At 50.6% G+C, this 12,951-nt stretch overlaps 1 protein-coding gene across 2 annotated transcripts in view; it reads right to left on the reverse strand.

The window, feature by feature from the left end:
- Nucleotides 1–8,329: 8,329 nt before the first annotated feature.
- The window catches only part of abca3b (ATP-binding cassette, sub-family A (ABC1), member 3b), a 39,269-nt gene continuing 34,647 nt past the window's right edge, over nucleotides 8,330–12,951 (reverse strand). Inside the window, exons 26-32 of one of the 2 annotated variants that reach the window (XR_013812233.1) lie at nucleotides 12,863–12,951; nucleotides 12,316–12,503; nucleotides 11,198–11,368; nucleotides 10,487–10,689; nucleotides 10,304–10,377; nucleotides 9,598–9,842; nucleotides 8,330–9,512 (exon numbers count right to left, since the gene is read on the reverse strand). The exon at nucleotides 12,863–12,951 is cut by the window's right edge and continues 103 nt beyond it. Coding sequence is in view for 1 of the 2 variants with exons in the window: in XM_079746438.1 (XP_079602564.1) it covers nucleotides 9,711–9,842; nucleotides 10,304–10,377; nucleotides 10,487–10,689; nucleotides 11,198–11,368; nucleotides 12,316–12,503; nucleotides 12,863–12,951 (857 nt within the window). In the remaining variant the exon portion in view is untranslated. Of the gene's footprint in view, nucleotides 9,843–10,303; nucleotides 10,378–10,486; nucleotides 10,690–11,197; nucleotides 11,369–12,315; nucleotides 12,504–12,862 lie in introns of both variants that reach the window. The other variant, XM_079746438.1, reaches the window with a different exon arrangement.

Here is a 12,951-nt window from a genome sequence, read left to right on the forward strand (position 1 = left end):
GGAGGAAGAAGCAGCAGACGAAGCCACCGCCGACCGAAAGCCCTTTCCTTCGGGTTTTCTCGTCTCTCCGGCCGCTGTGGACGCTCTCTCCTGGGGGATAATCCAAGGCGATATCCCACCCGGAGCTGAGGAACCCCGGTGCTGCTGGTCACTCGGCTACTGAGCTACAGCCCTGTCGCCATTAAAAAGAGCGATACTCAGAACAAAACCGGAGAATCGCGCTTTGGTTTTGAGCTGAGAGCTGCACATTAGGAGGCAACAGCGTCGAATGGCCCCAATGTCGCAATCCTCTTCTTCTTCTTCTTCTTCTTCTTCTTCTTCTTCTTCTTCTTCTTCTTCTTCTTCTTCTTCTTCTCCTTCTCCCCCCGTCGTCACTTTGAGCGGCGGTTCTCCTCTCTGGTTCTTCTCCCGCTGGAGGAGCGAACGGATCAGAAGATGATGACACAACCGGAGGAGGAGGATAAGAAGAAGAAGAGAACGAGCGACTGCTGCACGCGAGCCGCGCTCCAACGCAGAGAGAGAGAGAGAGAGAGAGAGAGAGAGAGAGAGCGAGAGAGAGAGAGAGAGAGAGAGAAGGGGGGGGGGAGAGAGAGAGAGAGAGAGGGAGAAAGAGTGGGGGAGAGAGAGAGTGAGGGAGAGAGAGAGAATCAGAAAGAGGTGGAGAGACACAGAGAGAGAGAGAGAGAGAGAGAGAGAGAGAGAGAGAGGGAAACAGAGCGATAGTGAGAGAGAGGGTGAGAGAGAGAAAGAGGGAAACAGAGCAATAAAGAGAGAGGGTGAGAGAGAGAAAGAGGGAAACAGAGCAATAAAGAGAGAGGGTGAGAGAGAGAGAGAGAGAGAGAGAGAGAGAGAGAGAGAAAGGGAAACACAGAGAGAGAGAGAGCGAGAGGGGGAAACAGAGAGAGATAGAGGGCTGTCAGTGGTCTCCAGTTATCCTCCTGTGGTTGTTGGTTCTATTCCTCCCGCCGGGGTGTGCCCAAGACTTACATTCTAGAGTCTATGGGGGGGGGGGGGGGGGGGGGGAGTTCTTGGAACGAACGTGTGTGCGTGTGTGTGCACTGAGCACACCAAGCACAAAGTGGTGAAAGTGGTGGTGGGATTAATAAATGAATGACTGAATATGAATCAGGCTCAAATGGTGCATTTTGGCCACCTTGCGACATCCGGTTGGACTGCTGGCCTCTGATTGGCCGGTGGGTCCCGGACACAGGCCTGCATTATAAAGAACATGTATTTACCTCAGGTCGAACTGACAACGTGACAACTTAACGTGATTGGACGTTCATTGGACTCACATTTAATTTGGAAAATGCTGATTGATCTTGATATGTGCACAGTGAAGGGACTGGTGATTGTACCATTATTAAGTAATAGTAGTAGTCTTGTAGTAGTGTCATAAATATTTGGCCTGTTAAGCCCTTTGAGACGTAATGGTGATTAAGGGCTATACAAATAAAATTGAATTGAATTGAATTGAGTAGTAGTAGTATTTAAACTAAATTAAAATAATGAATTGATGATGATAGTTGTGCAGAACCCTATCAAACCACGACCACGACTCTTCCTCACCACGTTATTTTCCTAGAACCTCTCGTTCGTATGTAAACCGTGAACTGTAAGGAGATCAAAGTGTCTGAGACACGCCATCCAGATACATTTGAGTCGTAACTAACCGACCACAGAGTCTTTAGCAGGCTCTCTCTGCTGGTGGTTCTGAAAGGACAGCTCCGTCCACGTTTGGTGAACCCCCTCCCCGTGTTGTGTCGCCCCCTAGCGGTGAGGATCTGCTCCTGCAACAAAATACACAAAAACTGAAAAGGAGATACGTGACTAGATTATTAGAGCTTTAAATAACAAGGACATAAAACGGCCCTCTTACACTTAATCCAGACAGGATTTAGGGTTATGGTAAGGTTTATGGTTATAGGCTTATAAGTATATTTTAGGTTCATTAATTAGGGTTTGTCTTCCGTTTAGATTTCTTCTGGTTTCGTTTATAAATAATTTATAATTAAATAATAATATAACTTAAAACCGATTTTAAATGCTAGTAATACATGGTCAAATCCTATACCCAAGGGGTGCTAAAGCAAAGAGGAAAATAAAAAAAGAGACTTTTTTTGTTCTGTCTGAAAGCAACTCCAACCCCATGAAGCCGAACCCCCTCCCCCGCCTCGCGATCCAGCGGGAGACCCCGCCCCCTTGCCCCAGACCCTCTCTGACCCGGTCATAACCCTGAGAGGCTGGACCCCTGGAGCCACGGGCCCCCGGGGGCCACGCGCTCGCCCCGACATGTGGCTCCGGAGGCAGAGCGGGTTGGCTGGTCACCAGAAGGTCGCTAGTTCGATCCCCGGCTCCTCCTAGCCGAGTGTCGAGGTGTCCCTGAGCGAGACGCCTCTGCCTGACTGCTCCTGACGAGCTGGCTGTCGCCCTGCGTGGCTGACTCCGCCGTCGGTGTGCAAATGTGTGCATGAACGGGTGAATGTGAGGCAGTGTTGTAAAGCTTTCAGTGGCCCCTGGTTAGAATAGCGCTTTATAAATGCAGTCCGTTTACCCCGCTCCCGCGTGCCCTCCCTCCTGACGGGGATCTAATCCCGGCCTCATCGGGCTCTTGTCGGAGCCGCCCGGAAGCCCCGCCCCCTCAGCCGCGCTAAACGGCTCTGGGGGCGCGGAGGGCGAGCGCAGCGCCGCTCTAAACGCCGCGGGGCCGTTTGAACGCTCTCCCTCCGGTCCCGGTAAAGGAGCGGGATTAGCGCCAGGCTCCGGGCTGGTGCTGGTGGTCCCACCCCTGGGGGGGGATCTCGCTGATCTCAAAGACACCCCCCCCCCCCCCCCACACACACACACACACACACACACAGGTTGTGGTTGTGTGATGTTGTGGTGTGTGAGCTTGTGGTGTGTGTGGTGTGTGGGGTTTGGTGTGTGAGGTTTTGTTGTGTGTGGTGTGGTGTGTGGTGTGTAAGGTGGTGGTGTGTGTTAGGTTGTGTGTGGTGTGGGTTGTGTTTTGTGTTAGGTTGTGTGTGGTGTGTGTTGTGTGTGCCTGTGCCTGTGGCCCTGACGGAGGCTGTATCAGTGTTGTGTGTGTTGTGTGTTGTGTTGTGTGTTGTGTTGTGTGGCCCTGACGGAGGCTGTATCAGTGTTGTGTGTGTGTTGTGTGTTGTGAGGTGTGTGTTGTGTGCCTGTGGCCCTGACAGAGGCTGTATCAGTGTTGTATGTGTTGTGTTGTGTGTTGTGTTGTGTGGCCCTGACGGAGGCTGTATCAGTGTTGTGTGTGTTGTGTTGTGTGTTGTGTTGTGTGGCCCTGACGGAGGCTGTGTCAGTGTTGTGTGTGTTGTGTTGTGTGTTGTGTTGTGTGGCCCTGACGGAGGCTGTGTCAGTGTTGTGTGTGTTGTGTGTTGTGTTGTGTGTTGTGTTGTGTGGCCCTGACGGAGGCTGTATCAGTGTTGTGTGTGTTGTGTGTTGTGTTGTGTGTTGTGTTGTGTGGCCCTGACGGAGGCTGTGTCAGTGTTGTGTGTGTTGTGTTGTGTGTTGTGTTGTGTGGCCCTGACGGAGGCTGTGTCAGTGTTGTGTGTGTTGTGTGTTGTGTTGTGTGTTGTGTTGTGTGGCCCTGACGGAGGCTGTGTCAGTGTTGTGTGTGTTGTGTGTTGTGTTGTGTGTTGTGTGGCCCTGACGGAGGCTGTGTCAGTGTTGTGTGTGTTGTGTGTTGTGTTGTGTGTTGTGTTGTGTGGCCCTGATGGAGGCTGTATCAGTGTTGTGTGTGTTGTGTTGTGTGTTGTGTTGTGTGGCCCTGACGGAGGCTGTGTCAGTGTTGTGTGTGTTGTGTGTTGTGTTGTGTGTTGTGTTGTGTGGCCCTGACGGAGGCTGTATCAGTGTTGTGTGTGTTGTGTGTTGTGTTGTGTGGCCCTGACGGAGGCTGTGTCAGTGTTGTGTGTGTTGTGTTGTGTGTTGTGTTGTGTGGCCCTGACGGAGGCTGTGTCAGTGTTGTGTGTGTTGTGTGTTGTGTTGTGTTGTGTGGCCCTGACGGAGGCTGTGTCAGTGTTGTGTGTGTTGTGTGTTGTGTTGTGTGTTGTGTTGTGTGGCCCTGACGGAGGCTGTGTCAGTGTTGTGTGTGTTGTGTGTTGTGTTGTGTGTTGTGTTGTGTGGCCCTGACGGAGGCTGTGTCAGTGTTGTGTGTGTTGTGTGTTGTGTTGTGTGTTGTGTTGTGTGGCCCTGACGGAGGCTGTGTCAGTGTTGTGTGTGTTGTGTGTTGTGTTGTGTGTTGTGTTGTGTGGCCCTGACGGAGGCTGTGTCAGTGTTGTGTGTGTTGTGTGTTGTGTTGTTTGTTGTGTTGTGTGGCCCTGACGGAGGCTGTGTCAGTGTTGTGTGTGTTGTGTGTTGTGTTGTGTGTTGTGTTGTGTGGCCCTGACGGAGGCTGTGTCAGTGTTGTGTGTGTTGTGTTTTGTGTTGTGTGTTGTGTTGTGTGGCCCTGACGGAGGCTGTATCAGTGTTGTGTGTGTTGTGTTGTGTGTTGTGTTGTGTGGCCCTGACGGAGGCTGTGTCAGTGTTGTGTGTGTTGTGTGTTGTGTTGTGTGTTGTGTTGTGTGGCCCTGACGGAGGCTGTATCAGTGTTGTGTGTGTTGTGTGTTGTGTTGTGTGTTGTGTTGTGTGGCCCTGACGGAGGCTGTGTCAGTGTTGTGTGTGTTGTGTTGTGTGTTGTGTTGTGTGGCCCTGACGGAGGCTGTGTCAGTGTTGTGTGTTGTGTTGTGTTGTGTGGCCTCTGACGGAGGCTGTGTCAGTGTTGTGTGTGTTGTGTGTTGTGTTGTGTGTTGTGTTGTGTGGCCCTGACGGAGGCTGTGTCAGTGTTGTGTGTGTTGTGTGTTGTGTTGTGTGTTGTGTTGTGTGGCCCTGACGGAGGCTGTGTCAGTGTTGTGTGTGTTGTGTTGCCCTGACGGAGGCTGTGTCAGTGTTGTGTGTGTTGTGTGTTGTGTTGTGTGGCCCTGACGGAGGCTGTGTCAGTGTTGTGTGTGTTGTGTGTTGTGTTGTGTGTTGTGTTGTGTGGCCCTGACGGAGGCTGTGTCAGTGTTGTGTGTGTTGTGTGTTGTGTTGTGTGTTGTGTTGTGTGGCCCTGACGGAGGCTGTGTCAGTGTTGTGTGTGTTGTGTGTTGTGTTGTGTGTTGTGTTGTGTGGCCCTGACGGAGGCTGTGTCAGTGTTGTGTTGTGTTGTGTGTTGTGTTGTGTGGCCCTGACGGAGGCTGTGTCAGTGTTGTGTGTGTTGTGTGTTGTGTTGTGTGTTGTGTTGTGTGGCCCTGACGGAGGCTGTGTCAGTGTTGTGTGTGTTGTGTGTTGTGTTGTGTGTTGTGTTGTGTGGCCCTGACGGAGGCTGTGTCAGTGTTGTGTGTGTTGTGTGTTGTGTTGTGTGTTGTGTTGTGTGGCCCTGACGGAGGCTGTGTCAGTGTTGTGTGTGTTGTGTGTTGTGTTGTGTGTTGTGTTGTGTGGCCCTGACGGAGGCTGTGTCAGTGTTGTGTGTGTTGTGTTGTGTGTTGTGTTGTGTGGCCCTGACGGAGGCTGTACCAGTGTTGTGTGTGTTGTGTGTTGTGTTGTGTGTTGTGTTGTGTGGCCCTGACGGAGGCTGTGTCAGTGTTGTGTGTGTTGTGTGGCCCTGACGGAGGCTGTGTCAGTGTTGTGTGTGTTGTGTGTTGTGTTGTGTGGCCCTGACGGAGGCTGTGTCAGTGTTGTGTGTGTTGTGTGTTGTGTTGTGTGTTGTGTTGTGTGGCCCTGACGGAGGCTGTGTCAGTGTTGTGTGTGTTGTGTGTTGTGTTGTGTGTTGTGTTGTGTGGCCCTGACGGAGGCTGTGTCAGTGTTGTGTGTGTTGTGTGTTGTGTTGTGTGTTGTGTTGTGTGGCCCTGACGGAGGCTGTGTCAGTGTTGTGTGTGTTGTGTGGCCCTGACGGAGGCTGTGTCAGTGTTGTGTGTGTTGTGTGTTGTGTTGTGTGGCCCTGACGGAGGCTGTGTCAGTGTTGTGTGTGTTGTGTGTTGTGTTGTGTGTTGTGTTGTGTGGCCCTGACGGAGGCTGTGTCAGTGTTGTGTGTGTTGTGTTGTGTGTTGTGTTGTGTGGCCCTGACGGAGGCTGTGTCAGTGTTGTGTGTGTTGTGTGTTGTGTTGTGTGTTGTGTTGTGTGGCCCTGACGGAGGCTGTGTCAGTGTTGTTATGAGGCTCATTACGAGGATGAGGAGGACTGGTGCAATGCCGTAGAGAGAGTGCACAGAGGAGGGTCTGGGGGGGGGGGTACAGGTACGCCCCCCCTCCCTCCCCCGACCACCTCCCCTTCATCTCTGCAGCGCAGTTCCCCCCCCCCCCCACCCCCCCACCCCCCTCTACTTGGGGACAAACAGACTCGCTCTAAAGTGGCCAATCAGGGCAGAGCCTTCCTTTCCGACACGTCGTTCACAACATAAACACACACACGCACGCACACACACGCACACACACACACGCACGCACACACACGTGTGGGGGACGCAGCTGATGGCCGTGTGGACCTCGTCAGGGTCCTGGTTTCGTCTTTGGCTGCAGGAGGTCTCAGAGAGACCACCGGACAAAGAGTACGACCTGGTTGGTTTTTACTCCTCTACTTGCATAACTCTCTCTCTCCCTCCCCCCCTCTCTCTCCCTCTCCCCCCTCTCTCTCTCCCTCACCCCTCCTCTCTCTCTCCCCCCCCCTCTCTCTCCCTCACCCCTCCTCTCTCTCTCCCCCCTCCTCTCTCTCTCCCCCCCCTCTCTCTCTCCACAGAACACAAGAGCAGTGAAAATCGATATTTTAAATTTACAGCAGCCACTTGCTCCCTCCCATCCTAATGAGATTAGTGCCAGCTGCCAGGACCCCCCCCCCCCCCCCCCCCCTGCAGGCAGAGGTGGGGGTGGGGGTGGAGGTGGAGGTAGAGGTGGGGGTGGGCTATACAAAGCCTTTGGCCCATTATTTGAAGGTGTTTGCCTCTATGACTTTATGTTGGTCTTTCAAGCTGTATGGCGTCTGTTCGGGGAGCAGTTTTGATTGGCCGTTGTCGGCCAGGGGGGCGGGGTTTAGGGGTGGGGAAGAGGCGGGGAGAATACAGATGTGCTGCTCAATCCTCGGTTTCCATAGAAACAGCGCAGAGCCCTCCCTCTCCCTGTGGCTCGCTGGGCGATCAAACGGTTCCCACGTTCACGCACTGTAGTTTAATGTGTGTGTTTGTGTGTGTGTCTCGATGTGTGTGTCTCAGGGTGTGTGTGTGTGTGTGTCGATGTGTGTGTCTCGGGGTGTGTGTGTGTGTGTGTGTGTGTGTGCCTGTCCTTCCTGTCTGTCTGTCCAAATCCACTAATATCCTTCTGCCTATTATTATGAGTATGAATATTTAGTATGAAATTTTAAAGAAAGTTCACGCTAGTTAATATAAGTTAATGTAGGAACTACCTCCCCCTTTTTTGCAGGCTATTAGTTCTTGCTGGGCTTTCTGCCATAAAAAACTAATAATAAATAATTCCATTCAAATCAAATCAATCTAAGCTCCCCATGTTGGCGTGCTAAGATCCAATGAGGCTTTTATTTTGCCAAATGACAAGCGGAACCGGATGGGCATGGGCCGGCGGCCACTTGTCATACTGGTCCTCAAGGGACGTTATGTCCTGGTGAGGTCAGATAACAAGTCGGTGCTACCCTATATCAACCACTAGGGGTTGTGCGGGGTCCACCCCTCCGTCGGGTGGCACACCGGTTAAAACCGTGGGAAGAGGCTCCGTCACAGAGCAGAACCTCTCTCTACCGGGGCGCTGAACAACACAGTCCGACGAGAAGTTCTCGGTGTCCCTCTACTGGCCGAACCAGGGATGGTCCGCGGTCTTGTGAGATCCGTGGTGGGGACGTCTTGGGTGCAGCGGCAGAACACCCACGAGTCCAGCGTTATCCCGGTCTACAGCAAAGCATTTCCGTTCTCTTAATTTCTATGAGCCGAGTACGACAGTTAACAGTCAAGGAGGATATGAACACGACAAGAAGAAGAGAGACAAGGAGACTGGATAGTTTTTGGTCTAAGGATTTGAAAAAGCAATATCCGAAACATGTAACGGAACTACCTAGAACTAACCCTAACCCTATTTAGGAAGTGCCTCCCCTCTCTCGACTATATACCTATGTCAGTGAAACGGATATGGCTCCTTCCGAAGTATACTCTGAAGTCCCGCCCTCTCTCGCCCAAAAACGCATAATTGTCCTGAGAGGAGATTGAGAACATCATGAGGTTATATGTGGGTCGAAGATACCCCTCAAGATCAACTGGTAGAACCAGGCTGACGTGTTTGCACCCCAAATTTAAAAGCCTGAATTCGTTTGCATGGGGCATTTTTTTATATTGAAAAAGAACAGTTTTTTATGAGACAGTGTTTCATGGCACAATATAGCCTACTACACACACATACAAAGATGTCTTCCCTTTTTAAACTTCCTTCAAGTAATTCCGATTCTTATTCCTTACGTTAAGGATAAGGAATTAGTTTTACCCAACATAGGAGGATCAATGTTTTAACAAATGTGATCACATCAAGCAAGACTGATCCATAACTTCATTGTGTTTAACTACTATAGCAAACAGTGTAGCATTCATACATCGCGGAGGCTTAGAAATTATATTTCCACTTGGTAATGCAATAGTTTAGACGGAATATCTCATTTCAAGTGCAACGTTAATCAAGTTAATTGGTTGATTGTTCAGTGGAATAAATCATAGGAATGTTACGTTCGTACATTAGATGTGTAGTTCATATGAAACATTATTTGTCCTCTATCACGAATGCCCTACACACAATCAGGAGAGCCCTGATGATAAATTAAAATGTTAAGATACATTTACCAACACATTTCCACATCTAAAAAAAAAACAATCGTATGTTTCGCTTCAAGTTATTCGCTACAAAAAGGCCTTTAGATATCCACACATCTGGGCCACACCGTAAAGAACAACACTGACATATGCTATCAAGTGTCGGTAGTTTAACAGGACGGCTTGCAAACAGAAACAAAGCAACTCACGTAAGCTTGACTTTATAATCGTCTGGTTCAGTATGAAAGATTCGAGTCAGACTTTGGTGATGTTGAGTTCAGAGTCTGTGCTAAAATGCACAGCGACACATTATTCAAATTAGTCCCGGGGGGGAGGGGGGGTTGTAGAGAGTTGAGGCAGATTTAAGAAGATGACATGCAATCTGTTAAGACTTTCAGCAGATGATTCGATTGGTCAGCCCTCGAAGGTAAATGTACAGGGATACCGATAGATATCCACGTATGGAAATACACAGAAGAGGATCCTTGTTAGTGGGAGGAATGAGTGACCTGGGTCATGGGTACATCTTACTCGTGGCGTTACTGCTTCTCAGAGATAAAATGGCGTCATGGTTTCTTACAAAAAACCAAAACAGGACAGAACTGAAGGCCGTGAGGTGTCTCCTACACGCCATGAAACGCAGTCTCACCAGACCGCAACGCTCCCCTTCATATCGGACCTGCAACAATCACATGGTGATACAAAATTATAAATAAGCTCACACACACACACACACACGTTCTTCTTCTCTTTGATCTCCTCACAATGTGCAACATTTACAGCATCTCCTCCTGCGGCCCCCGAGCGAGGAGCGATGAGGGCCCCCAGGAGCCTATGTACAGGAGGGACTCCCCGCGGCGGATGGACGGGGCGGGAGTCATTTCTTGGTGTTCTCGGCGCAGTGCTGGAACTGGGCGAAGCTCAGGAACACCTGCTCCAGGGAGATCTGGCTCACGCAGTAGTCCTCGATACAATACTTGTCTTTGGCCGCCTCCAGTGTGCCGAACACCTGGATGGAAGCACAGCAACGGGGGGGGGGGGGGTTTGAGCCAACATGGCTTCTGAGGGAAGAACCACGACGACACTGACTTATGGGTGGGAGGTCAGAATGGATGATCGATAACCGATCTATGCGCTCTAAGAGACTCTCTAAACCTCACTTGTTCAGAGTTCACCTAGACTCCGAATAGCCTCCCATACCCCTCTTATGCACTTATTGTGTGGTGTACGTCCTTGCCCTTACAGACAGTACTTTGCATCGTGTAGCAGCTATCTCTGTTGTGTACGGGGAATTGGTTAACCTAGCCATTGATACTGCTCGGCACTTGGTTCTATGAACATCCTCACTGTACCGACAGAGATATATTGTTTTTTCACCTTCTTCTAACAAACGTTCTTATTGTAAGTCGCTTTGGATAAAAGCGTCTGCTGAACACCCTGAATGTAAATGTAATGCGCAGGCGTGTTTACCTGTGCCCAGGTGAGGCTCTTGTCGGTCAGGTGATAGTGCACCATCCCCTGGTGCTCATCCTTCAGTAGACTTCCTGTCGGGGAGGGGAGACGAGGTGTTTAGCGATAGATCCCCCATTGGTCGATCACTCTGACCGGTCCCCGTACATAAACGGCCTACACCCCAGCCTCAGAGGTCCTCACCTGGGAAGGTGCTCTCTATGAAGTCCTTGAAGACCTGGAGGTCGGCGTCCATGTGGTCCGAGTCGGCGTCGCAGTGCACCTTGGCCAGCAGGGTGTAGCCGCTGCCGAACTTGCTCTTCAGGTGCTGGGGGCTGCCCAGGCACTTGAACTGACCGTTGACCATCACGGCCAGCCGGGTGCACAGAGCCTCACACTCCTCCATACTGACCGCAGAGACAGAGACACACAGGGACACACACACAGAGACACACACAGGGACAGACACACACACACACACACACACACACAGAGACACACACAGGGACAGAGACACACAGAGACACACACACAGGGACACACACAGAGACACACACACAGGGACACACACAGAGACACACACACACAGAGACAGACACACACACAGACAGACACACACACAGGGACAGAGACAGACACACACAGGGACAGAGACACACACATACACACAGGGACAGACACACACACACAAACACACACAGAGACAGAGACACACAGACACATAGGGCCAGAGAAACACACACACACACACACACACATAGACACACACACACACACACACACACAGAGGGACAGAAACAGACACGCACAGAGACACAGAGACACACACACACACACACAGTTATAAACATTTGTAATCTTAAACAACATTTCCAAATATGCCTTCCAGGCATCCTGCCCTCCTCTGCCCCCTACCTGTGGGAGGTGATGATGACGGCCTTCCCAGACTCCCGCGTGCGGGTGACGGCGTCCCAGAGCAGCCTCCGGGCCACGGGGTCCATGCCGGTCGAGGGCTCGTCCAGGAAGATGACGGGCGGGCCCCCGATGAGGGCCATGCCCGCGCTCAGCTTCCTCTTGTTGCCCCCGCTGGGGCATTTAAAAAAACACACTCTTAAAATGAGCACACAAACTCCGTACCCAAAGGGCGATCCACACAGCGCCTCATAGCGACGAATGCTATTTAGCACAGCATGTAGCATAGCTCTGAACGCTATGCTACACGGATGTTATTTAGCATAGCTATGAATGCTATGCTACATGAATGCTATTTAGCACAGCATGTAGCATAGCTATGAATGCTATGCTACCTGGATGTTATTTAGCATAGCTATGAATGCTATGCTACATGAATGCTATTTAGCATAGCTATGAATGCTATGCTACGCGAATGCTATTTAGCACAGCATGTAGCATAGCTATGAATGCAATGCTAGATGAATGTTATTTAGCATAGCTATGAATGCTATGCTACATGAATGCTATGTACAATAAATAAATTATAAAAATAAAATAAAAACAATAAGAAAACTATTCTTTTTCAGTTTCTATTCTGAATGCTAGACATTAGAAAATCGAAACAATCGACAAATGGTTGAAATGTAAATCCGAATGTTTTTCTACATGAACGCTATGTAGCATAGCATTCATAGCTATGCCACATGCGATGCTACATAGCATTCATAGCGATGAATGCTACGTAGCACAGCATTCACAGCATTTAATGCTACGTAGAACAGCATTCATAGCGATAAATGCTATGCCGCATAGCATTAACGTAACAAAGCATTCATAGCTATGCTGCATGCTATGCTACATGGCATTCATAGCGACGAATGCTACGTAGCACAGCATTCACAGCATTTAATGCTACGTAGCATAGCATTCATAGCGATAAAATACTATGCCACATAGCATTAACGTAGCAAAGCATTCATAGCTATGCTGCATGCTATGCTGCATAGCGTCCACATGGACGTGGCGTTTCTACGCCGACGCTCGGGTGTTTTCGTCCGGACGCCGGCCGCTCAGCTGACCTGTAGCTCCGCACCAGCTTGTCGGCGTGGGGCTCCAGGAGGAGGGACCGCAGCACGTTCTCCACGCAGCCCGACACGTACTTCTCGGGGATGCCCCTGAGGCGGGCGTACATGCTCAGCGTCTCCCGGCCCGTCATGTGGTCCAGGAGGGCGTCGAACTGCGGGCAGTAGCCAATACGCTGCTGGACCTGGGAGGGGGGGGGGGAGAGAGAACCAGGGACGGGTCCGAGGGGAGAGGGCAACACGAATGAAGGCTGTGTAGCACAGCATGTAGCTTAGCTTTAACATTATCTTTAATCATCATCATTATCATGTTATTTTAAGTGTTATGTGCCGGTATTTTTCAGCTTAAAAAGTATCTTAAAAGGGGCTACACTAGATGAAATAGTTTTGAGAACCACCGCTTTTTTGTTCTCGGCCTGCTTACGGGCTACTGCTCCAGCTTGCTGCGCTTTACACCTCTAGTTAATTACCCAGAATGCATTTAGATGGAAGGCACTAACATTGAACCAGCAGTCAGCGAGAAGGGCAACCCCGGGCGCCCTACCTTCTTGATGTCTCTCAGGACGCTGTAGCCGTCGATGTAGGCGTCGCCCCTGCTCACGCTCTCGTCCCCCGTCAGCATCTTGAAGGTGG

The sequence above is a fragment of the Pollachius pollachius genome, assembly GCF_949987615.1.
Source record: "Pollachius pollachius genome assembly, chromosome: 11".
In the NCBI taxonomy this organism is placed as follows: Eukaryota; Metazoa; Chordata; class Actinopteri; order Gadiformes; family Gadidae; genus Pollachius; species Pollachius pollachius.